General features: G+C 46.3%; 2 protein-coding genes across 7 annotated transcripts in view; one reads left to right on the top strand and one right to left on the bottom strand.

Annotated features, from left to right (window-relative positions):
• Positions 1-2,176: 2,176 nt before the first annotated feature.
• ZSCAN32 (zinc finger and SCAN domain containing 32) lies at positions 2,177-18,015 on the bottom strand. The gene is made up of 6 exons (XM_058433939.1): positions 17,224-18,015; positions 13,602-13,857; positions 10,502-10,578; positions 10,089-10,212; positions 4,554-5,036; positions 2,177-3,804 (listed from the first exon to the last, which is right to left on the bottom strand). The coding sequence occupies exons 1-6, from the start codon at positions 17,584-17,586 to the stop codon at positions 2,945-2,947; spliced, it is 2,163 nt and encodes a 720-aa protein (XP_058289922.1). The 5' UTR covers positions 17,587-18,015; the 3' UTR covers positions 2,177-2,944.
• A 2,354-nt stretch (positions 18,016-20,369) lies between these two features.
• Positions 20,370-23,848, top strand: part of ZNF174 (zinc finger protein 174) — a 46,668-nt gene continuing 43,189 nt past the window's right edge. For 5 of the 6 annotated variants that reach the window (XM_058433916.1, XM_058433917.1, XM_032145482.2 and 2 more), the window contains exons 1-2: positions 20,370-21,564; positions 23,553-23,775. In XM_058433916.1, the coding sequence (XP_058289899.1) occupies positions 21,163-21,564; positions 23,553-23,775 (625 nt within the window). In that variant the 5' untranslated portion in view covers positions 20,370-21,162. The remainder of the gene's footprint in view (positions 21,565-23,552; positions 23,776-23,848) is intronic. The other variant, XM_058433914.1, reaches the window with a different exon arrangement.

Genomic DNA, 23,848 nt, shown 5'->3' with positions numbered 1-23,848 from the left:
AGCTGCAAGCACGTACCACCACTTCAGGCTATTTTTTTATATCTTTTTGTAGAGATGGGGCTTTGCCATGTTGCCCAGGCTGGTCTCAAACTCCTGAGCTCAAGCAATCCACCTGCCTCAGCCTCCCAAAGTGCTGGGATGACAGGTGTGAGCCACCACCCCTGGCCCTGTTCACTGCTTTATATTTGGCTCCAGTACCTCATATAGGCAATCACATGTTTCCGGAATAAATGAATGGATTCTCCCAACCCTTACCTGTCTACTTCAGGTCATCTAGAGTGGCTGACAGGCATGGATTGGAAACTCTAAAGGTACTTGTTTTCATTTTTCTGCCCAGCCAACTAGAGGACAAAGCAGCCTGGAGGGCAGAGGCAACCTAAACATGCAAGGAGTTCAACAGTTGTACCCCCATTTACCTGGTCACGGTAGGCCCAGGAATGGGAGGAGCCTACTAGTGAGGCCACAAAAGTGTCTCAATTTCCTTATCTCTTCCTTTGACTTGCACTGGCTCTCATTTATCCAACCACCTTCTCTGAGCTGATAATCCAAAGCCCATCAGTAATTAGTCCACTCCTGTCTCCCCTTCTCCACCATGAATCACCAATGAAGTCATGGTGTCCCAAATAGGTTACATTCCAGCCCACCTCTTTGTTGAGGCCCTTTGAAGATGTTTTTTTCTGAGTTGAGCAGAGGCTGTGAAATATGTGACTTTCGGAGCTGTCCTGCAGAGCTTCTCCTTAGGGGCATGGTCAAGGACAGCGAATGCAGAGAGAAGCAGTGGCCCAGGCAGAGCTCAATAAAGAAACAAAAGTATATTCTCCTCTTCTGCCTTTGCTTCTCCTTCGTCCCCTTAAATTCTCATTTTCTTCTGGCTTTGAGGTAGAAAGCACATTCTCCTTTGCTCATATTTAACTTTTCTCACTTAGAAAAAAAGTGAAGCTTGCTGCCAGCACTCATTTAATTTCATATAAACATGCTCTCTGAGGGTGAAGCAAATGTGACTGATTTTCAGTGTGAAAATAAAATATAAAAACTGTTCTTGGAGTTATTTCTAAACAGAAATAACATTGGAATTGCCTGAATCATCAGAATTCTTTCAGAAAAATCAGATTCATCGAATAGATCTTTGGCCTACAACTGTTAGAGAATGATGTTAACATCATATGTAAGAATGCTATGTTTTCTAGGATTTGACATTTTCAGCGATCGAAAATTACTGTATTTCGTAAAAGGAAATACCACTACTAAATGCTGCAAATAGAATGATGTCTTTTGTTTCCAAAGTTGATATACTAGAGCAGTGCGAAAATAATAAAAGCGAGATGGCCAGGAGCAGTGTCTCACACCTGTAATCCCAACACTTTGGGAGGCTGAGGCAGGAGGATCACTTGAGGCCAGTTCAAGACCAGCCTGGTCAACATGATGAAACCCTGTTAGTCGGGCATGGTGTTGCAGGCCTGTAGTCACAGCTACTTGGGAGGCTGAGGCTCGAGAATTGCTTTAACCTGGAATGCAGAGGTTGCAGTGACCTGAGATCACACCACTGCACTCCAGTCTGGGTGACAGAGAGAGAACCTGTCTCAAAAAATAATAAAAGCAAGCTATTTTGTGGCAAAGTTATTTCAGGGTAAACACTGCAGCTCCAAGTGCTGCTGGCAAGTATTCTCGGGGCAAATGCTTAACTTTTCAAAAAGCTCAAGAGACCATGATGCTTGTTTTTCACCATACCTTAGAAAATGTCCTACTACCTTGTGTGCACCAGCCAACAACCATAGACAAATGTACCTATCTTCTACCACTTTTTATCCATGGCAATTTCATAAAAGTTTAACTATCTGTGACTCATCGTAGATGAATTTTAAGTTTGGTTCCTAGTGTTTCTCATATCCATCCTTCCTTTCACCTACCATTCTCATCTGCTAAAGTCTTCAGGAGTCAGAATCTCTTGGTGAACCTTGTTTTTCCCTTGTTTCTATGATCTTCCCTCTCATGATGGCACAAACCCTTCCCAACCCAATTCATTTCCTCTTCTCCATTTCCTACCCCTATTCCTTCTCTGCATGTCCTACTGCCCTGAAACAGACTCTACATTTATATACATCATTTTCAGGACCCTACAGGCTTCTGCATGAGTATAGTTTCTGATGGAGAAAATTACAACCAAAGGCCAAGGAAGTGGAGGGAGAAACAACTTTATTTTCATCAGAAATTAGTAATGTTTATAAATTTGTTTATAGTAGTTTGTAAATTATTATCAGAAATAGTAATGTCTATAAACCACTTACTTTAAGAGACAATCGGCAACTATGACGAGGGCAATAATAAAAGGAGAAATCTTTTAAAAAATTAACCTGGATGTTATGCTTGCTCTAAGGTTAAGTCACTTAGGGAAAAAGATTCAGTATTATCCAATGGCTTAACCCTCCTTCCTTCTTTCTGTTCGCTTTTTGGTGGTGGCTGGGTTAGAAAGAGTAGTGTCTTCTGCCCTGAAGGTAGCAGTATTATGGTGGGTGCCTAGAGGTCAATTATTGGTTTAGAAGAGATTCAGGCCCTTAATTTTTACATGTGCTTCCCAGGAAAAGAGACACTTTCTTTCTCAGCCCTGTGTGAGGACTATGTTAGCCCAGAAAGTGTTCTTGGACCACTGGGTGCCCATTCTCAGTGCTAGGAACAGGAAGACCCTGGTTTCCTGGTAGAATTTATGGATCCTACAGCTTTCTCTCCATCAAAACTTTAAGTCACAGGAAGATAGGACTCTGGAGTCACAGGCACAGCCAGGAGAGGTCAGCGTCCTTATGCTGACTCCTGGTCCTAGACATGGGTCTTAAGATCCAGTAGTCAGTAGGTCTGTTGCAAAGTCAGGGACTGGCGAAATCTCTCCACAGCAGAAGAAAGCTCATACATGCTGACCTGAGGAACTTAATCTGACAGTCTTCCTACACACTCATAACACATCTCTTCCTTCCTGTGATGACAGTACTGCTTTCATGTGTACCGTCTGATGATGGGTGAGGGCAGAGCTCTTAGTGAAGCCTCTCTCACAGTGAGAACACCTGTGAGGCTTTTCACCAGTGTGGGTTTTTCGGTGGGCAGTGAAGTGGGAGTTATTGTTGAAGCTTTTCCCACACTCTGCACACTTGTATGGGCTCTCCCCAGTGTGGATGCGCCGGTGAGCACTGAACTGGGAACTGTTGTTGAATCTCTTTCCGCAGACAATGCACTGGTAAGGCTTCTCCCCCGTATGGGTCCTCTGGTGGACAATGAGGCTGGAGCTCTGGTTGAAGCTTTTCCCACATTGCCCACACTGATAGGGCCTCTCCCCTGTGTGAGTTCGTAGGTGGGCAGTGAGGTTGGAGCGCTCACTAAAGCCTTTCCCGCACTCACTGCACTTGTGAGGCTTCTCGCCTGTGTGGATTCTCTGATGCCGAACAAGGTAAGAACTTCGGCTAAAGGTTTTCCCACATTCGGGACATCGAGATACTTTTTCCAGTTCAAGGGCTGGCTTGTGGGGAGAGTGCACACTCTGAAAGCAGTTTTTCCCACAGAGGATACGTGTACAGGCTTTGTCCCTGGCACAAAAACTCTGGTGACTCATCTTCTCCTGGGATGCAGTTTTCTCCTCACTCTCCCCTGGAGAATTTCTACATTGCCTTCTTGATGTTGGCTCACTCTCCAAGCCTTTTTGTAGCTCAGAGTGCCAATAAACTACTCTGGACTTTCTCTGTAAAGCCTTGTTTATTTCTACTTCCTCTGAATCATCCCATTTTAGATTTTCTTTTTTAATCTCATTCTTGATCTCAAAACCTGAAAAAAAAAAAACCCACAGAAATACAATGGACTATAGAGAAGGAAAACAATGGAATGCAAAGTTATAACTATACTACATAGAAGAAATATCTAATTGAAATTCTTCATGTGATTAAGTCTCCTGCTAATTAATAGCTTTTTATTTTCTAATTGTAATATTTTTGAGCTCCAAATTATTACAGGAAAATTATGCCCTAAACTCCCAACTTTTCTCCTATCTTTTTTCGGATGTTCTGACACAATGACAAACTGAGGCAAGACATTAAGCTCTATGTCATCTGCCAGTCTGTTTATAGGTGTACCCTCAATTCTTGAATGTTCTAACTTCTAGCAGCAGAATAACAAAAGGCAACCCTGGGCTTGGCCAGCTCAAACAGGAAGAAAGCAAGGTGCTAAGTACCCAGCTAGCATAGGCTCAGGCTGTGAAAGGCAAGGCCATGCTAGAGGAGGAGGGAGAAGATGGACCTGGTCTGGAGGCCTAACCAGCAGTCTGACAATGCATAGTGAAACTCCATGGGAAAAGATGACATGAACTTAGTTGAAAGAGGTTGGCAAATGCAAAATCAGGGCTGTGAAATGCAAGGAAAATAATCTTTTAACTCCATGAAAACCAAAACTTGGATAGGGTCACACATCAAGATGATGATGATGCCAGGATCAGTGACAGCTCCTACTCAACTGCTAGGCTAATGGCCTCTAAAGTGGACTTTGCCATCCTTTGACCATCAGCGCCAAGGGAGTCTTACCAAATCTGTTTGGGAACAGCACTGGCAGGTCAAGTTTCCTGACTTCCTGGCCAGGATTCCTGAAGTCCTTTTCATCCCTGTCTGCACCACCCACAGTGCCATCTTCTACCTCCGTGGGTTCCCCATTCTGGTGATTCAGCTCTCTAGCCTCAATATCACTTCCTTCTTGGCCAGGAACAGCATCGCTTGCCATAGGAGGTGCAGAGGCCCAGGAGCTCGAAAGAGCATCCATTTCCTCATAAAAGATACAAGGCTCGGGCACACGGCTTCCCCTCACTTTGCGGTAACTCAACGGTAGGCTTTTGAACTTGGTGCGACACTGTTCTGGGGTCTGCAGAAAACCCTGCTCCCAGAGTCCTTCCGCCATGGCCCTGTAGATCTGGCTATTCTGCTGACAGGTCTGGAGTTTTCCATAAAATTGAGAACTACTAAGAATAGCCAGGAGTGTCTTGGTCTTTTCATAGCCCCAGGGGACACCTGTTGCTGGGGGACAAAGAATAGGTCAATCAGATCTGTCAGTTAGATCATGGAGGACTGTACATACTGCAGTGCGCGGTTTTGGCAGCTTAAAAAGTTACATCCTAGGCTGGGCGCGGTGGCTCACACCTGTAATCCCAGCACTTTGGGAGGCCAAGGCGGGCAGATCACGAGGTCAAGAGATCGAGACCATCCTGGCCAACATGATGAAATCCCATCTCTACTAAAAATCCAAAAAAAAGTAGCTGGGTGTAGTGCCGTGCGCCTGTAGTCTCAGCTACTCGGGAGGCTGAGGAAGAAGAATCACTTGAACCCAGGAGGCAGAGGTTGTAGTGAGCTGAGATTGTGCCACTGCACTCCAGCCTGATGACAGAGAGAGAATTCCATGCTCATGGGTAGGAAGAATCAATATCATGAAAATGGCCATACTGCCCAAGGTAATTTATAGATTCAATGCTATCCCCATCAAGCTACCAATGACTTTCTTCACAGAATTGGAAAAAACTACTTTAAAGTTTATACGGAACCAAAAAAGAGCCCGCATTGCCAAGTCAATCCTAAGCCAAAAGAACAAAGCTGGAGGCATCACGCTACCTGACTTCAAACTATACGACAAGGCTACAGTAACCAAAACAGCATGGTACTGGTACAATAATAGAGATATAGACCAATGGAACAGAACAGAGCCCTCAGAAATAATGCTGCATATCTACAACCATCTGATCTTTGACAAACCTGACAAAACAAGAAATGGGAAAAGGATTCCCTATTTAATAAATGGTGCTGGGAAGACTGGCTAGCCATATGTAGAAAGCTGAAACTGGATCCCTTCCTTACACCTTACACAAAAATTAATTCAAGATGGATTAAAGACTTAAACGTTAGACCTAAAACCATAAAAACCGTAGAAGAAAACCTAGGGACTACCATTCAGGACATAGGCATGGGCAAGGACTTCATGTCTAAAACACCAAAAGCAATGGCAACAAAAGCCAAAATTGACAAATGGGATCTAATTAAACCAAGGAGCTTCTGCATGGCAAAAGAAACTACCATCAGAGTGAACAGGCAACCTACAGAATGGGAGAAAATTTTTGCAATCTACTCATCTGACAAAGGGCTAATATCCAGAATCTACAATGAACTCCAACAAATTTACAAGAAAAAAGCAACCCCATCAAAAAGTGGGCAAAGGATATGAACAGACACTTCTCAAAAGAAGACATTTATGCAGCCAAAAGACACATGAAAAAATGCTCATCATCACTGGGCATCAGAGAAATGCCAAATCAAAACCACAATGAGATACCATCTCACACCAGTTAGAATGGTGATCATTAAAAAGTCAGGAAACAACAGGTGCTGGAGAGGATGTGGAGAAACAGAACACTTTTACACTGTTGGTGGGACTGTAAACTAGTTCAACCATTGTGGAAGTCAGTGTGGCGATTCCTCAGGGATCTAGAACTAGAAATACCATTTAACCCAGCAGTCCCATTACTGGGTATATACCCAAAGGATTATAAATCATGCTGCTGTAAAGACACATGCATATGAATGTTTATTGCAGCACTATTCATTCACAACAGCAAAGACTTGGAACCAAGCCAAATGTCCAACAATGATAGACTGGATTAAGAAAATGTGGCACATATACACCATGGAATACTATGCAACCATAAAAACTGATGAGTTCATGTCCTTTGTAGGGACATGGATGAAGCTGGAAACCATCATTCTCAGCAAACTATCACAAGGACAAAAAACCAAACACCGCATGTTCTCACTCATAGGTGGGAATTGAACAGTGAGAACATATGGACACAGGATGGGGAACATCACACTCCGGGAACTGTTGTGGGGTGAGGAGAGTGGGGAGGGATAGCATTTGGAGATATACCTAATGTTAAATGACGAGTTACTGGGTGCAGCACACCAACATGGCACATGTATACATATGTAACTAACCTACATGTTGTGCACATGTACTCTAAAACTTAAAGTATATAAAAAAAAAAAGAAGTTACATCCTGGTTTCTCAAACTGTGCTACAACTGGCTATTGTTATTTCTAGGAAGAAACCTCACTGTGGCTTTTTGTCTAAAACATGAAAACTTTTAGTATAATACAAAAGACATTCCCTCCACTGAGAAGGACTTGTAGGGTTATTTACTAAAGCTGCCTTTTTAATTTATCTTTAATTATCCTCAATCCTACTCATTTCTCCTGGAGAGGTGGCTGGCAATAAGGGTAGTGGCTTGCCTGCCTTGACAGTTGTGGGACTTCCTGATGGCGGCCACATAAGAGGACACAGTGAAAGGTGATACTCAAGGAAAGCAAAGATTCAGGGGACAGAGGAGCTGGTTGTAAGGATATATCTGCCTGTTCCCTCCCTGATACAGGAATACCTCCTCATCCAGCCGATCTCTATCTGTTTATATGTCTTGTCATCCTTGTAGATACAGGAAACTAAATGACAGCAGTTAACACACCAAGGTAAGAATGAGTAGTAAACACCTGGGAAGAGCAGTTCAGGATGGCTGGCTACTAAAGAACCCTTACCACACACACCTGCTGCCCATCTGGGCCAGTTCATGAGGACCGATTTGACTAGAGCTGTCCCAGCAAGTGCATTCCAACATCTGGTCATGATGCTCTGAAGGGCACCAGCCTCTTCTTGTCACCCCCTCTACTCCACGCTGAACCACCATCACCTCATGCCTGGATCACTGCCATAGCCTATCTGGTCTTCTTGCTTCCACTCTGGACCTTCTACGGTCTACTTTCAACCCAACAGCCAGAGGGAGTCCCCTCCTTTGTTATTCAATGTAACTAACACTGAGTGCCTACAATGCCAGTTTCTGAGAAATATAAATATTACATGAACTCTGCCTTCAAGGAGGTCACAGTCCTATAGAAGTCTCTCTAGCAAAAAGAGACACAAATAAATGTTTACGTAGAGTTAAGTGCCAAATAAAGTGAAATACTCAAAGTGGTCCTTTTAAAACTTACTCCTCTGCCCAGAACTGCACAAGTCTCCCCCATTTCACTCAGAAGAAAAAAGTCCTTCATGTAGGGCCTCACGATCCTATATTAGTACTTCTCAAATTATCTATGAAGGACAGGAGTCTTGTGCTTATTTCTTTTGTAAAATACAATAAAAATGCAACCGAATAGTGCAGCAGTGTCAAATTGTTACAAAAGTTTCTAATTGCTCCCTCTCAGTATCAGCTGGCAGCACTCATTTGATCTGGCTTTCTGAGCTCGTTTTCTCATTACTCATGGGTGTACTCTGTGCCAGTGAACTGGCATGCCCACCTCGCTCCAGTCCAAGTCATTGCGTCTGTCTTACACTCTTCCTCCATGTAGGATATGGCTGCATGGCTCATCCCTCCTCCTTCGGCAAGTCTTTTCAAATGTCATTTTCTCAATGAGGGCGACCCTGAGGACCCAAACTGAAAACTGAAACCAACCTCTGCCCTGGCACTCCCATCACTCTGCTCTGGTGCTGCTTCTCTCCCATCGCGCTTATTGCCCTCTAGCATCTTCTGCCGCTTACTGATTATGCTATGGTCTGTCTCTTCCCACAGGGCAGGAATCTTTATCTGTTTGTTCACTGTTGTATCCCTAACGACCTAGAACTAGGTCTGAGATACTGTAGGCACTAAATTAATATTTGTGGAAAGAATGACTTATCCTCTCACATTCTGTCTCAACTCTTACCTCTAATTTTAAAGGATCCTGAATGGTTGACAAGAAACCAAAAGTGTGTGGGGACTACAAGCCCTCATTCAATAAGCCTAATGTTGTAGCAGTTAAAATTACAGGTACCATTACATGAAATATTCAGAATAGCTCAATCCATAGAGACAGAATGAAGACTGGCGTCTGCCAGGGGCTTGCAGGGGGAGGACGGGGAGAAACTGCTGGATGGTTGTGGGATCTTACTTTGGAGTGATGGACAGGTTCTGGAACTGGACGTGGTGGTAATTATACAACACTCTGAAAGTGCTAGATGCCAAAGAATTGTTCACTTTACAGTGGTTAATTTTATGTCATGTGAATGTCACCTAATAAGTTAAAAATCACAAGTACAAAAATATTTATATCTCACCTTATTGTATTATCCATATATACTTAGTAATACAAATCTCAATACAGAGTTCAAACAGACACTATACTCTCCTGCAACTGGACAAAGATAAGGTGCAGAAGCCTGAACAAGAAGTAAGAAATGGCACATGCTGAAGCCAGGAAACCTGGAGTTCCTGGCAAAGGAGGGGAGGGATCGCAGGGGCAGAGCAGGGAAAAACCACACACCACTGGGGAGGGCAACATTGTAGAGTGAGGCAGGGGCAGTGTCACAGGGCCTGTGTTCACAGCCTTGTGTAGTCCCTCCCACCCTGGGCTTAGCCAGGAGAACTCTGCATGTGAAGCAGCAGAGGAGACATCTAGGCCCAATGAGCTGCACAGTGTCTGTTTCTGAATCTGGATGGTCAGGGAGGCTGCTCTGAGGAGGAGGCATTTGGCCCAGATGGGACAGAACTGATTTCAGAAAGGCAAGAGAGCGGTCTGCTTGGCAGAACCTTCCCCAAGTGTCCTGAGACGCTGGGAAAGGGCCTGGTTCCTCCCGGAAGGCCTGGGCATAGTAGACTGTCCCGGTTGGGTGGTTTTATTTGTTAATCTCCTCTGCCACTGGAGAAACTCGGGAGCGACTACTGCTACCTGTGTGCATGAGCACATGTGTGCTCCTGGTGGCCACCTGTCTGGCTCCGGCTCTGGACTGCTTGTTCTGACTCTGTCTCGCTATCACATTTTGCTTCTCCACCCTGTCACCCTTCACCTCCCATGTTCTTGACTGCCGGTCACACATGCTGCCCCTTTCTTTTGATCTCTGCCTGTGTCTCTCTTGCCTGCTCTGGTTCCCCATTTACTTCCTCCTTTCCCTCCACCCAACAGTCTCCCCATTCCCTCTGTCTCCCTCCCTCTCAAGTCCTTTCAGCCTCTCTGAACAACTGAACACATCCACCTGGACCTGGAGGGAAGATGGATCCTTACCCAGAGAGACGTGTCTGTCCTTCCTCTGCGTGGCACCCCTGTAGAGGGCCCTTTGTGCAGGGCCTGGGCACATCCATTCTTGCTGCCAGAGGGATACAGCTCTGTTGTCACACGTGGCTGGTCCCTGTAACAACACTGGAGCTGCTGCTACCGATAAAATAGCACCACTCTAGCCTGGGGTGGGGGCAGAGACAGGATCACAGTTGTCAGATCGGGGGCAAGGCAAAGGCAGGGGAGGTCAGCTCCCAGTGGGACAGGTTCTGAGCCATGTAATGATGTCAGAATGGACAGAATCAAAATGACCCCAGAAGCCCCATGGACCACACACAATCTTTCTCATGTCTTTGGAAATGAAGAGGGTTTTGGGGTGAGAGTGGGTACTCAGGAGACAGAAGGCATCAACCACAGCTCACCTGGGACCCAGCTGTCCAGACCACAGCACCTGTCTCCTGGTCGTAGAGACCTGTGTTTTGAGGCAGGTTCCTGGGAGCTGAGGAGCAAGCCAGGGTGGGGGAAAAAACAGCCCCTATTAGAGGGCGGCTTCCACACAACAGCACAGAGCAGAAGCTCTCAAAGTGGGCTCCTGGGCCAGCCGCATCAGCAGCCCCTGGCAACCCATCAGAAACACAAATTCTGGGGCTCCACCTCAGATTTGAATCAGAAATTCTGGAGGTGGGGCCTAGGACTCTGTATTATCACTCTCCCACCTCCGAATGAGTCTGAGGCAAACTCAAGTTTGAGAACCACTGCCAGAGCTCATGGCCTCTGTGAGTTGAGAAGTTCCTTTCATGAGATTCCTCTTGGCATAAAAGCTTTTTCTTTTCTTTCATTTTAAAGAAAAATATACATGTCAGGGAAAAAAAGACAATCATAGTGGGAAAACAAAAATCTCTCCATAGCCCTGCCATCCAAAGATAACCACAGTACTCTAAAATACCACAGTAACAGAAACCTTTTATATTTTTCAGACCAAGATAATACATTTTTTCTCAAGTCTCCAACTTCAAGAATTGTACAAATATGACTGTGACATTGCTTAAAAATATAGGAAAATTTAAAAAAAATTGTACAAATAAAATGAATCATGTTTACGACTTACTAATGGAACTTCAGTGGCAACTCAGAGGTATGTGACCCTTGGGGAGGTGACAACACTCCAGATCTGTGAGTGGCCCATGGGCCTGGGAAGCAGAGGGAGCCTAGCCTGGAAGGCAGCAAGTCCTGCTTCTCTTTACTCACAGCCCCCTGCTGTCCCAAAGCCTTGGAAAACACACACAGAACACAGGTGTTCCCAAGGATTAAAAGGAAATAAATGCTAAGTGGCAAAGTTTATAAAGATGTTGACAAGAGTATTTACTTTGCTTAAAAAAAAACTAAAATTGGCTGGGTGCAGTGGCTCACACCTGTAATCCCAGCACTTTGGGAGGCTGAGGCGGGCAGATCACCTGAGGTCAGGAGTTCGAGACCAGCCTGCCGAACATGGCGAAACCCTGTCTCTACTAAAAATACAAAAAGTTAGCCAGGCGTGGTGGCAGGCACCTGTAATCCCAGCTACTCAGGAGGCTGAGGCAAGAGAATCACTTGAACCCAGGAGGCAGAGATTGCAGTGAGCCGAGATCATGCCACTACGCTCCAGCCTGGGCGACAAGAGTGAAACTCCATCTCAAAAAAAAAAAAAAAAAAAAAAAAAAAAAAAACAAAAAAAACACTAAAATCTCTTAGACAATTTTCCAGTTTATCAACACAGGTTTGCCAACTTAAACATCATCAAGACACAGTGTTTTTCAGGCTGGGTGTGGTGGCACATGCCTGTATTCCCAGCACTTTGGGAGGCTGAGGCAGGAGGACTGCTTGAACCCAGCAGTTTGAGGCAGCAGTGAACTATGATGGCACCACTGCACTCCAGCCTGGGAGACAGAGCAAGACCCTGTCTCTTAAAAAAACTTAACTAGCAACCTGTAATGGCAGCTTTCAATTAAACAGAAAAGGCAGCAAGTATCTAGCCAAATTACTTCATGGAAAAAGACTTATAAAAATATAGACCCTTGGAATATCCATGCAATGGAATATTATTCAGCCATCAAAAGGAACAAAGTACTGATACATGCTCAAAACACGAAAAGTGAAAGAAGGCAGACACAAAAGGTCACATAATACATGTGATTCAACTTACATGAAATGTCCAGAACAGGTAAATCCATGGAAACAGAATGGGGAGCAACTGTTTAATGGGTACAGGGTTTCCTTTTTGGGATGATAAAAATGTTTTGAAACTAGACAGAGGTGATGGCTGCATAACACTGTGAATGTACTAAGCATAACTGAATTGTTCACTTTGAAATGGTTAATTTTATGTTATGTGAAATTCACCTCAATTAAAAAAATTTTTTTTTTTTTTTTGGTAGAGACAGGATCTTGTTATGTTGCCCAGGTTGGTCTCGAACTCCTAGGCTCAAGCTGTCTTCCCGCTTCAGCCTCCGAAAGTGCTGAGGTTACAGGGATGAGCCATCGCACCCAGCCAAGATAATTTTTTTAGTTAAAAAAGTTTTCTAAGGCCGGGCATGGTGGCTCATGCCCGTAATCCCAGCACTTTGGGAGGCCGAGGCAGGCGGATCACGAGGTGAGGAGATCGAGACCATCCTGGCTAACATGGTGAAACCCCATCTCTACTAAAAATACAAAAAATTAGCTGGGCATGGTGGCGGGTGCTTTAGTCCCAGCTACTCAGGAGGCTGAGGCAGGAGAATGGCATGAACCTGGGAGACAGAGCTTGCAGTGAGCCAAGATCGCGCCACTGCACTCCAGCCTGGGTGACAGAGCAAGACTCCATCTCAGAAAACAAAGAAACAAAAAAAGTTTTCTAAAAAAATTAAGACGAGTAAAAACAAAAAATAGAGCTCTGGACGAAAGGCAAAAATAATAAAAATGTATTCTGGAAAAGATTAAGTTGGATGGGGAAGGGGATTTAATGTCTTCAAGTATATGAAAAACTGCTGTGCAGAAGGTGAAGGTAACCATGTTCACCTTTAATGACGCCTGATTCTTTAGTAACAGAATTGTAATAAAAAAGAATTATGCTAACACATAATCTCTGTTCCTACTTTAAGTGCTATTACCCTCAACTGAAATTTGTAATCTTGCTTTTGGATATGGAGATATATATAGATAGATAGATAGATAGATAGATAGATAGATAGATAGATAGATATATTTTTTTTTTTTTTTGAGACAGCCCAGAGAGGAATACAGTGGCACGATCTTGGCTCACTGCAACCTCCACCTCCTGGGTTCAAGCAATTCTCCTGCCTCAGCCTCCTGAGTAGCTGGGATTACCATGCCCAGCTAATTTTTTGTATTTTTAGTAAAAACAGGGTTTCATGATGTTAGCAAGGCTGGTCTCAAACTCCTGACCTCAGGTGATCCGCCTGTCTGGTCTTCCAAGGTACTGGGATTACAGGCGTGAGCCACCACGCCCTGCTGGTTTTTGGATATATTTCAAAGGCATTTAGTCTGGAACCCTTGGGTGGACCCAGTTCAGACCTTTGTTTCCAGCAAATGATTGTTTCTCACCTGCCTCAGGTGAGGACAGAGGCTTCTGCTTACCTTCTGACTGTTCCCCTGGTCTTTGGTGTGAGCTCTGTGATCCCCTAAAAGTCGGTTCCTCTGGCTGAACCTCCTGTTTCCATTGGGATCTCAGTGATTCTCTGGTTGCTCCCAAAGAGGTCATCTCCTCCATGAGTACTTTCAAGCCCTTCTCGGAATCTGGGACCTGAGAACAGACCCCATTATCCATCACTACAAATTCCTGCCTAAGCTGGACTTTACAACTCCTAAGAGTGGTGTTAAAAAATAATGTGTAACATAAGGAAGCAGAAGAGAAACATCTAGGAGCCACTGTATTGCTGCTGTAATAAAATAAAAATTAATAGAATTAGGTCTTTGAGGGTGCAGTAGCTTACGCCTGTAATCCCAGCACTTTGAGGGGCCGAGGCAGGCAGATCATGTGAGGTCAGGAGTTCAAGACCAGCCTGGCAACATGGTGAAACCTCGTCTCTACTAAAAATACAAACATTAGCTGGGCATAGTGGTGTGAATCTGTAACCCCAGCTACTTGGGAGGCTGAGGCAGGAGAATCACTTGAACCCAGGAGGCGGAGGTTGCAGTGATCCAAGATCACGCCCCTGCACTCCAGCGTGGACAACACAGCAAGACTCTGTATCAAAAACAAAAAAAACTCTCTGAAGTGGTTAAGATTATTTATATGACAGCACCTAGCATAGAGCCTGACACACCAGAACTGTTAAAAACTGACATATATTTGTTAGAAGAGAGAATGTCAGCTTTCACTTTAGCAAACCCCCATGACTTCAGCACTAGGCCATTTCCTCTGCCCCCCAAATCCAGTATCAGTTCTGTCTTCAAAAGAGACCTCGCATTGGTCCTCTCTCTTCACCTTATGGCTCCATCAGGGTCCAGGATACTATCTGCTGTCTGCATCCTCTCTACTGCTGGACCCTCCAATCCATTCTCTCTACATGGAATCCAGTGTGATCTTTTTAAAATCTAGAGTCCTGTCCCTCCGTAGTAACAACACTCTTCAGTGGCTTCCCACTGCACACAGAATAAAATCCAAACTCCTCTTCGCAGCCTAAAAGGCCCAGCATCATTCTGCCCTGCCTCCTCCCTTTCTCTCACAGTACTCTTCCCCAGTCTCTGAGCTCCAGCCACAAGCCCTCCCTTCTTCCTCTCAAACCTGCCCAGTCTTTTTCCACCTTAGGCTCTTTGTATGTGCTGTGCCCTCTGTCTGGAGTACTCTCCTCCCAGCTCTTGGGACAACTGATTCCTTCTTCTCCTTCAGTGTCACTCAGAGAGGCGCTGCCTCACAACCTATCTCCCAACACTCCAGTTATCACATCTCTCTGCTCATTTCCTTCCAAGCACTCATCTGAAATGATTTTTATGGTTTACTTTTGATTTATGATTGTCTGTTTCCCCCATGGACTGCGGGCTCCAGCACGCCAGGGGCCGTGCCTGTCCTGTTCACTGTAAAATCCCCAATATCACAGTCACTGAAAATCAACTTTTGTCTTTCAGAGCCATCTTCATTCTTTAAGTCCCATGCTTATAACAAACACTCTTAAAGGGAATGAAGAGAGGTACTGAGAGGCAAGTGGGGTCCTGAGAAATTATATCAACCTCCATTACTACTACCCACCTCCACTTCTTGCTCTCTCCTTCACTTTCATGATAGGTGATACGGTTTGGCTGTGTCCCCACCCAAATCTCATCTTCAATTGTAGTTCCCATAATCCCCACGTGTCATGGGAGGGACCTAGTGGGACGTAATTGAATCATGGGGGCAGTTTCCTCCATGCTGTTCTAGTGATAGTAAGTTCTCACGGCTTCCCCCTTCACTCAGTTCTCATTCTTCTCTTTCCTGCTGCCATGTGAAGAAGGACGTGTTTGCTTCCCCTTCTGCCATGACTGTAAGTTTCCTGAGGCCTCCCCAGCCATGCAGAACTGTGAGTCAATTAAACCTCTTCTCTTTATAAATTATCCAGTCTCGGGTATGTCCTTATAGCAGTGTAAGAACGTACTAATAAATTAGGTTTCAAATAGGTGTTTAACCTATACACTCCTGCACTGTTTTCTTTTATATTAAGAGTGTGGGCTGGGCACAATGGTTCACACCTGTATTCCCAACACTTTGGGAGGCTGAGGTGGGTGGACTGCCTGAGCTCAGAAGGTCAAGACCAGCCTGAGCAACATGGCAAAACCTCATCTGTAATAAAAAACAAAAATTAGTTGGGCATGGTGGCGTGCACCTGTAGTCCCAGCTACTTGGGGGGCTGAGGCAAGAGGATCACTTGAACCCAGGAGGTTGAGACTGCAGTGAGCCGCATTCATGCCACTGCACTCCAGCCTAAGTGACAGACAAAGACCGTGTCAAAAAATAAATAAATAAACCTAAGGGTGATTCCGACATGGTTAAGGATAAGAAGAGGAGAGACCATCAAACAGAGTGATGGAAGGGGAACTGGGCTAGGATGACTTTTGGTATACTGGGATTCCCACTCTATTTACAATAGTTCAGTTCTCCAAGCTCTACCTTCATACAAGTGCTACTGCACCTCTCCATTCAATCTTACTTAGGAATAAGAGTCCCAATCCCACAGATTTCAGACTAATTTCCTCAACTTCTTCCCTGATGCATCACCATCAAGCTCCTCTTCCCCTCTCTAAATTAAGTCAAAAGTACTAACTCTTCAATCCTACCAAATTTCATCTACATCCCCCTTCACCCGTTCCTCTTCCCACAGCCCGTGCACATCCCTACCTCTTCACTGGGAAACACAAGCATATCTGCTGCCTAGGTCCTTCCCATTCCAGCCGTGCAGACTCTGGCACCCAGCGAGCTGCTTCCTGCTCTGATCACAGACCCACTCAGGCTGACCAACGTTCCTCTGACCTGTGCCCTCCATTACTCTAGGCCTCTCCCAGACTTACTCAATTTCAGTTGCCTTCCTCCTACCAACTCTTCCACAACCGAAGCTGGCGTGTTACTTTTCCTCTTCCTGTGCCTTTCCCACCTCCCCGCTCCAAGAAGATATAAGCTGGTTACACTGATCAGATCTCAGGCCTAGTCCTGACCGTAAGAGGATATTTTATGAATCCATCAGTGTCCCAAACTGAACGCTTAATCCCGGCAGCAAGAACCAGGGCAAGGCCTGGCTCTAATATAATTTTGTTGAGTGTACAACACATGTCACTCTGCCCTCAAAGAAGCTCCTAGCATTAAACTAGATTTTCATTCACTAGCATCTCTAGTTTTCCTCCATCCCCTGAATGAAGGAGAGTTGTCCTTTCCCTGGCCTTGTTTTCGAGAATTTTTCTGAGTGTTTTTACCACTTTAATTAGGGACTTCAAACATTACTAAATATATGAATGTCTAGCAGCTGTATCCACAGATGAGAAATTCTTCCCGATTATAAGGGCATAGGACCAACCCAAGATAGCCAAGACCTGTGGGCAGCAGAGGGCTACTGTGTGTTTCTCAACCAAGCACCTCTCCAGAAACTGGATTCCCCAACAGCTTCATAACCAAAACCACAAAGTTCCGACTTCCTTTTCTCACCTGTTGTCCAGGAGCTCTCTGTACATCCTCAACCAGAGCCACAGCTTCCTCGCCGTTTTCTGGATGCTGCTCCCTCACCCAGGTCTGGATCTCCTCTGGCAAGATAGTCAGAAACTGCTCCAAAACCAGCAGCTCCAGGATTTCCTCTTTCGAGTGGGTCTTCGGCCTCAGCCACTGACAACAGAGTTCCCAGAGTTTGCTAAAAGCTTCATGGGGGCCAGTTACCTCCTGGTAGCAAAACTGCCTGAAGCGCTGACGGGAGGCCTCGGAGTCAGGGCTGTTACCCTGGAGGGCTGATTTCTGGCCCTGTGTGGGATCCTTGTTTGAGGATGGGTGTGCTTCGGTACTCTTCACTGCAGCCATTTGCTTCAACGAACTGGCTTACTCTGGTTGCCACTTCTACCCTGGAGATCAGAGTCCATCTTTCCCACATCACTGGGAAGCCATGTTCTCCTGCAAGGAATGTCTTTCTGTAATCCGTGGGACATGAGAGTGTCAGACATGTGCAGAGACTCACAGCTGAAAAAAAGGGCTCAACTTTCAAGGATGTCTGAAGACGATGGAAAAAGACAGTATAAACCTATCAGACATTCCTTCACTCTGGTTCTTGTGATTTACTTTCTATCCCTTTCCTTTACTCCCTCCACAAATCTACACCAAGGATCCAAAACACTAGAAATAGTGAAACTGCCTTTGAAAAAACCATTAACAGTGAGAAGATTATGACACTAAAAGAGACAGGATCTAACCAACTCCATCTTGCTTTTAACCTCCAAACTGCCCTTGGTCATTCCTGGGCGTGGGCCAAGCTAGCTTTGGGAGAAATTTAGTTTATAGTTTGAATGACAATAACCCTTCCCAAAACTAAACTGCCTTTGTAAAACTAACTAAAGACCACTAGGTTAGGAGGATGAGAGGGGCCTGAATTCTGCTAAGGTGTAGGCATAATGAAATGATTATCCAGAGTTCACAAGATTTGCAACTTCCCCAATAAAATAACATCACGATTGTAGAACCTAAGATTGGCCTTTTGAGATGTCTTTTCAGGCCTCTGCTTTCTGACGACCAGATGGCCCCACCCAGACCAGGGACTCCTCTGTGGCTCCCACCCAAAATCGCACTCAGCACACAAGAGTGGTGCACTCCAGACTGGGCAACAAGAGTGAGACTCTGTCTCCAAAAAAGAAAAAGTCCCTCTCATTGGTTCTGGTGGGGATATTAATTACAATACCCACTTCCCCAGAAGTGGGCATATGACACACAGCTAAGCCTATTAAAATTTTCGCAGATTTTACATGAGAGGTAGGGAAAGCTCTTAATTTTCTGGGAATTGCTAAATTGGGCAAATGTAAGACCAGAGTTGTCTGCAACTATGTCCCACTCTCTACTCCACTCTTCCATCACAGGAGTGAGCCTGTTTACAAGAGGACAATATACTCAAGTCTTGACAACATGTTTAGATCTCCAAGGCCAGTTTATGTAAGGCAATATTTTATTTTTTTAAGAGTTAATTTTAAAAATACTTTTATATAATTTAAAATTAAACAATAAATAACTTTTAAAAATAATTTTATTTCTTTATCTTTAGAGATGGAGTCTCACTCTGTTGCCAGGATGGTCTCAAACTCCTGAACTCAAGCAATCCTCCCACCTTAACCTCCCAAAGTGTTAGGATTACAAGTATAAGCCACCATGCCCGACCTTAAAAATAATTTTAAGTAGAGGCTAACTTTTGTATTTTTTGTAGAGGTGGGGTTTCACTATGTTGCCCAGGCTGGTCTCAAACTCCTGTGCTCAAGTGATCCTCCCACCTTGGCCTCCCAAAGTGCTGGGATTACAGGTGTGAGCCACTGCACTGGCGAAGGCAGTCTTTTTTTAATGAGTTTGTGTTGGTTTTTAACTACTTAAAACACAGATTAAAGCAGATCGTAATTTACATTTTCTACAGGGGCTGATACACCCTCACCATGTGGTATTAAAATGGATCCAGCATGCACAACAATATGAATATACTCAGGACTACTGAGCTGTACACTTAAAAATGGTTAAGATGGTAAATGTTTTTTAAAAATTAAAGAATTTTTTTTATATTTTAAAAATGGATTTGGGTTCCCGTTTCTGAAACAACTTGAACTGCCTTCACTTAAATTCTCTTTACATTTCAGTGCTTCTACAGATAGAGAAATCAAGGGCATTATTATTGTTAGCACTGCTTTTTAGCCAAAAAAACTGAGAGCGATGAAGTATCTTGTCTAAAGCATCACACAGCACAACTCCTAGGCAGCAAGGCCAGGACTAGAACCTGCACCCCTTGCCTTCATTATGTTCATCCTGTGCCTTACCTGGCTGAAGAATAATAAAAGCTCTTCTAACTTCATGCAGAAGGCGGAACCTGCACCCCTCTTGACCCCTTTTGACCCCTTACCTCCCACTCATCGTTAAATTTTAAAATGCTGTTCTCTGAAAATTTTACTTCACTCTAGCGATGGCCCAGACACTCGGAAAAAAATGCAGCATGAGGATGGGGAGCCAGGTTGATAGGTTTTTCACTTAGTAACTATTTATTGAGTACTCAGAACACACTCGGTGCCAGGGTCAGGCACTGTGGATGAGTAGGGAGTGGGCGAGACAGGGACGAGATGAACAGGGTCAAGGCCAGGGGGTCCCGGGGCGCCGGCGCTCAGGCTCGGGGTGATCCGCGCGGTGGGAGCGGGGCACGGCGACCGCGGCGCGTCTGGGGACGCCCGGCCTGAGGGAGGCTGCCTGTCCCACGGAGACGCCCATCGGGGCCGGACCCAAACGCCTCGGAGAAGACTCCCAGCGGGGAGGGGCTCCTCGGCCGTCGCAGGGCCCAGCCGCTAATCCCGCCAGCCGCAAGGATGCGGACAACTCACCGGATACCAGCACTCTCGACTCCACAAACTCCCTCAGCCTCCGGGCCGGAAGTCAGCGGCGCGATTCGCTCCGCCCACTACGCACGCCCCTGCGCAGGCCCGCAAGCCGAATTGCCGGACTGCAGCTCCCGGGATGCACTGCGACGGTATTGACAGACGCAGCAACCAATAGACGGTAGAGAGGCGGGCCCTCTCAGTAGTTGTCCTCAGCAGCCAGTGGGCGTCTCCGCGGTGTGTGGCATCAACCCCGCCCCCAGCCCGTGCTCGCCGGTGTCGGGTCCCAAGTCCCGCGGTCTTGGGTTCCCAGAGAGGTGAGTCGGCTGCAGGTGGGTGCGGGGCGCCGGGCTGCTCGGGGTACCGTTGTCGCAGTCGCCAGTCCGAGCTCGCACCGGGCGTGGAGTTCAGCTGGGCACCGGGTTGCGGCAGCTTCGCCAGGCCTGGGGCTGGCTGGGCCGCGGGGCCGCCCTGGAGGCCGGAGCCACTGGGCCTGCGGCGCCTCGGCAGCGAGCAGCCGCTTCGCTCGCGTGCAGGAGGCTGTTCGCTACCTCACACCCCCGACTGGCGCTGTGGCCTTGCTTAGCTCTACCGTTTAGCACCCGGCGACATGCACCCGGTCGGTTTCCACCAGGATGCGGGAGAGTTGGGGCAAGCTACCTGTGACAGCTTGAACTTTTCCTAGGGATTCAGCTCCACCCGCCGGTTAGAGTGTATTGCTCATTAAACCCGAGACCTGTGTGCTTGCTACTGAAATAAAAGAAGTATTTTTTCCCCAGAGTCCTTTTAGGACGTTATGACTTTTCTCCTTTGCAAGACTGCAAAAAACTGACAAGAAGACAAAACTCTTCCCACTCCCAGGGATCGCGTTGTCTTGAGTTTGGCTAGTAAAGGCTAGCAAGTGAGGCCTTGTCTCTGCATCCCGTTCCCCCTAACATCCTCAGAGAACCTTCGTTTCTAGAATCTTTCTAGTATTCAGAGACTTCTCCAGGGTCATGATCCCAAAGGCTTAACCCGTTTACAAGGAGAGAGTTGTCTCCTGACTCCCAAAATGGCAGCTAAAATGGAGATAACTTTAAGCTCCAACACTGAAGCTTCCTCCAAGCAAGAGAGACACATAATAGCCAAACTAGAAGAGAAACGGGGGCCTACTCTGCAAAAAAACTGCCCAGATCCTGAGCTCTGCCGCCAGAGCTTCAGACGCTTTTGTTATCAAGAGGTGTCTGGACCCCAAGAGGCGCTCTCCCAGCTCCGACAGCTCTGCCGTCAGTGGCTGCAACCCGAGCTGCACACCAAGGAGCAGATTTTGGAGCTTCTGGTGATGGAGCAGTTCCTGACTATCCTGCCCCCGGAGATCCAGGCTCGGGTCAGGCATCGATGTCCAATGAGCAGCAAGGAGATTGTGACCCTCGTGGAAGATTTTCACAGAACATCCAAGAAACCAAAGCAGTGGGTAAGGAGGGTCGTCTCCCATCATCCTGGGGATTTTTCTTTTTTTTTTTTTTTCTTTTTTTGAGACGGAGTCTCGCTCTTTCGCTGAGGCCCGAGTGCAGTTGCTCTATCTCGGCTCACTGCAAGCTCCGCCTCCCGGGTTCACGCCAGTCTCCTGCCTCAGCCTCCCGAGTAGCTGGGACTACAGGCGCCCGCCACCGCGCCCGGCTAATTTTTTGTATTTTTAGTAGAGACAGGGTTTCACCGTGTTAGCCAGGATGCTCTCGATCTCCTGGCCTCGTGATCCGCCTGCCTCGGCCTCCCAAAGTGCTGGGATTACAGGTGTGAGCCACCACGCCCAGCCGATTTCTTTTTCATCTAGGTAATGTTTGGTATCTGGATCTCTCCCTATTTAAGGACTGAGTCTCAGAAGTGGACTGGATGGCTTCAGAAGTTGCTTCCAGGCTCTATCTGGGAACCTATCCTGAGCTGTTAACAGGTTTTTAGAAAATCCAACTACTGATACCCAGTGAGGCAACAGAGGACCAAGGTTCTTACCATTCCTTTATGCACCTTGTGTCACCAGAAGTAATTGTAAGGTTCTTGAATCCCTTCTGTCAGCTCTTCCCCCACCCAACTTAGTTTTCCTACAAGCAGAATTCTTAGTAGGAAGGGTCACCCTGTTGGGTAGCAGTTGGACTTTGGGGAATTTCATTTCATTGGAAGTTCTGGCTTATTGTCTTTCCAGTGTTTAGCTTATTGTCTTTTTTTTTTTTTTTTTTTTTTTGAGATGGAGTCTTGCTGTGTTTCCCAGGCTGGAGTGCAGTGGTGCCATTTCAGCCCACTTTAACTTCTGCCCCCTGGGTTCAAGCGATTCTCAGTTCTCAGCCTCCTGAGTAGCTGGATTTACAGGTGCCTGCCACCACGCCCAGCTAATTTTTGTATTTTTTAGTAGAGAGGGGGTTTCACCATGTTGGCCAGGCTAGTCTCGAACTCCTGACCTCAAGTGATTCGCCCGCCTTGGCCTCTCAAAGTGCTGAGATTACAGGCGTGAGCCACCACGCCTGGCCTAGCTTTTTGTCTTTGATTTTTTTTTGAGACTGGGTCTCACTGTGTTGCTGAGGCTGGAGTGCAGTGGGACGATCTCAGCTTGCTGCAACCTCCATGTCCAGCTCAAGTGTTCCTCACACCTCAGCCTCTCAAGTAGTTGGGACTGCAGGTACATGCCACCATGAGTGGCTAATTTTTGTACTTTTGTAGAGACAGGGTTTCTCCACATTGCCCAGGCTGGTCTTGAACTCTTGGGCCCAGGCGATCCGCCCGTCTTGACCTCCCAAAGTGCTGGGATTACAGGAGTGAGCCACACAATGCCTGACTAGTTTATTGTCTTTGGACCAGTTACAGTTCAACTGGCCAGTGTTGCCATTGCTGGCCACTCCCCTCCCCGAAGTCAGACCCCAGTCAGGGCCGAGGCAAGAAGCAAACAGCAGGAACTTCGGAAAATAGAACTTGTTAGGGAATGAAGGTGGGGTAGTCATCTTAGACCCCTACTGCTACTGGGATCTTGTTACCAGGAAAGCCTTTGGCAGAACAATGTATTAGGTAAGAGGGGTTTTTAACAGCCCCTCACCATACCGCTTCCTGTTCCTACAGGGCCTATTTCCAGCAGAAGTAGGTGAGGGGTGGTGTGTAGAGTAGGCATCTGATGGCCCAGTGTCGTGACTGACCCTGATATTTGTGCCAGCAACTACCCTGATGACTTTGACTCTGGCCCTTGAGAAAGGCCCAAGCTTTAGGGGAAGCCACTCAGCTGACTTGTAGTATCCTCATTCCTGTCATTCTTCACGTCCTTCCCTTTACTTTCTTTGAGCATTTCAGTGGTTTCTATGAAAGTTGACCTCTAGATGGTTATCAGCAATTCCCAAGGTAAACAGGTCATTATACAACAGTGAGAGATCAAGCTTCCCACAGTCCTCATGGATGGAATTAATGGATGGGGCTTGTTCCTAGGTGGCCGTTTGTATGCAGGGGCAAAAGGTGCTCTTGGAGAAAACTGGATCTCAGCTTGGAGAACAGGAACTGCCAGACTTTCAACTGCAGACTCCTAGGAGAGATCTCAGGGAGAGCTCTCCAGCAGAGCCTTCCCAGGCGGGAGCTTATGACCGGCTGAGCCCCCATCATTGGGAGAAATCCCCACTCCTCCAAGAACCAACCCCCAAATTGGCTGGGACAGGTAAACACTCTGCCTTTTCTCTCGCTCTCATCAGCCCTTTATCTCCATCAATGTATCTCATGGTTCTGCAAAG

This window comes from Hylobates moloch, unplaced genomic scaffold, assembly GCF_009828535.3.
Source record: "Hylobates moloch isolate HMO894 unplaced genomic scaffold, HMol_V3 SCAFFOLD_23, whole genome shotgun sequence".
Lineage (NCBI taxonomy): Eukaryota > Metazoa > Chordata > Mammalia > Primates > Hylobatidae > Hylobates > Hylobates moloch.
This window is presented reverse-complemented; position numbering and strand designations above follow the sequence as displayed.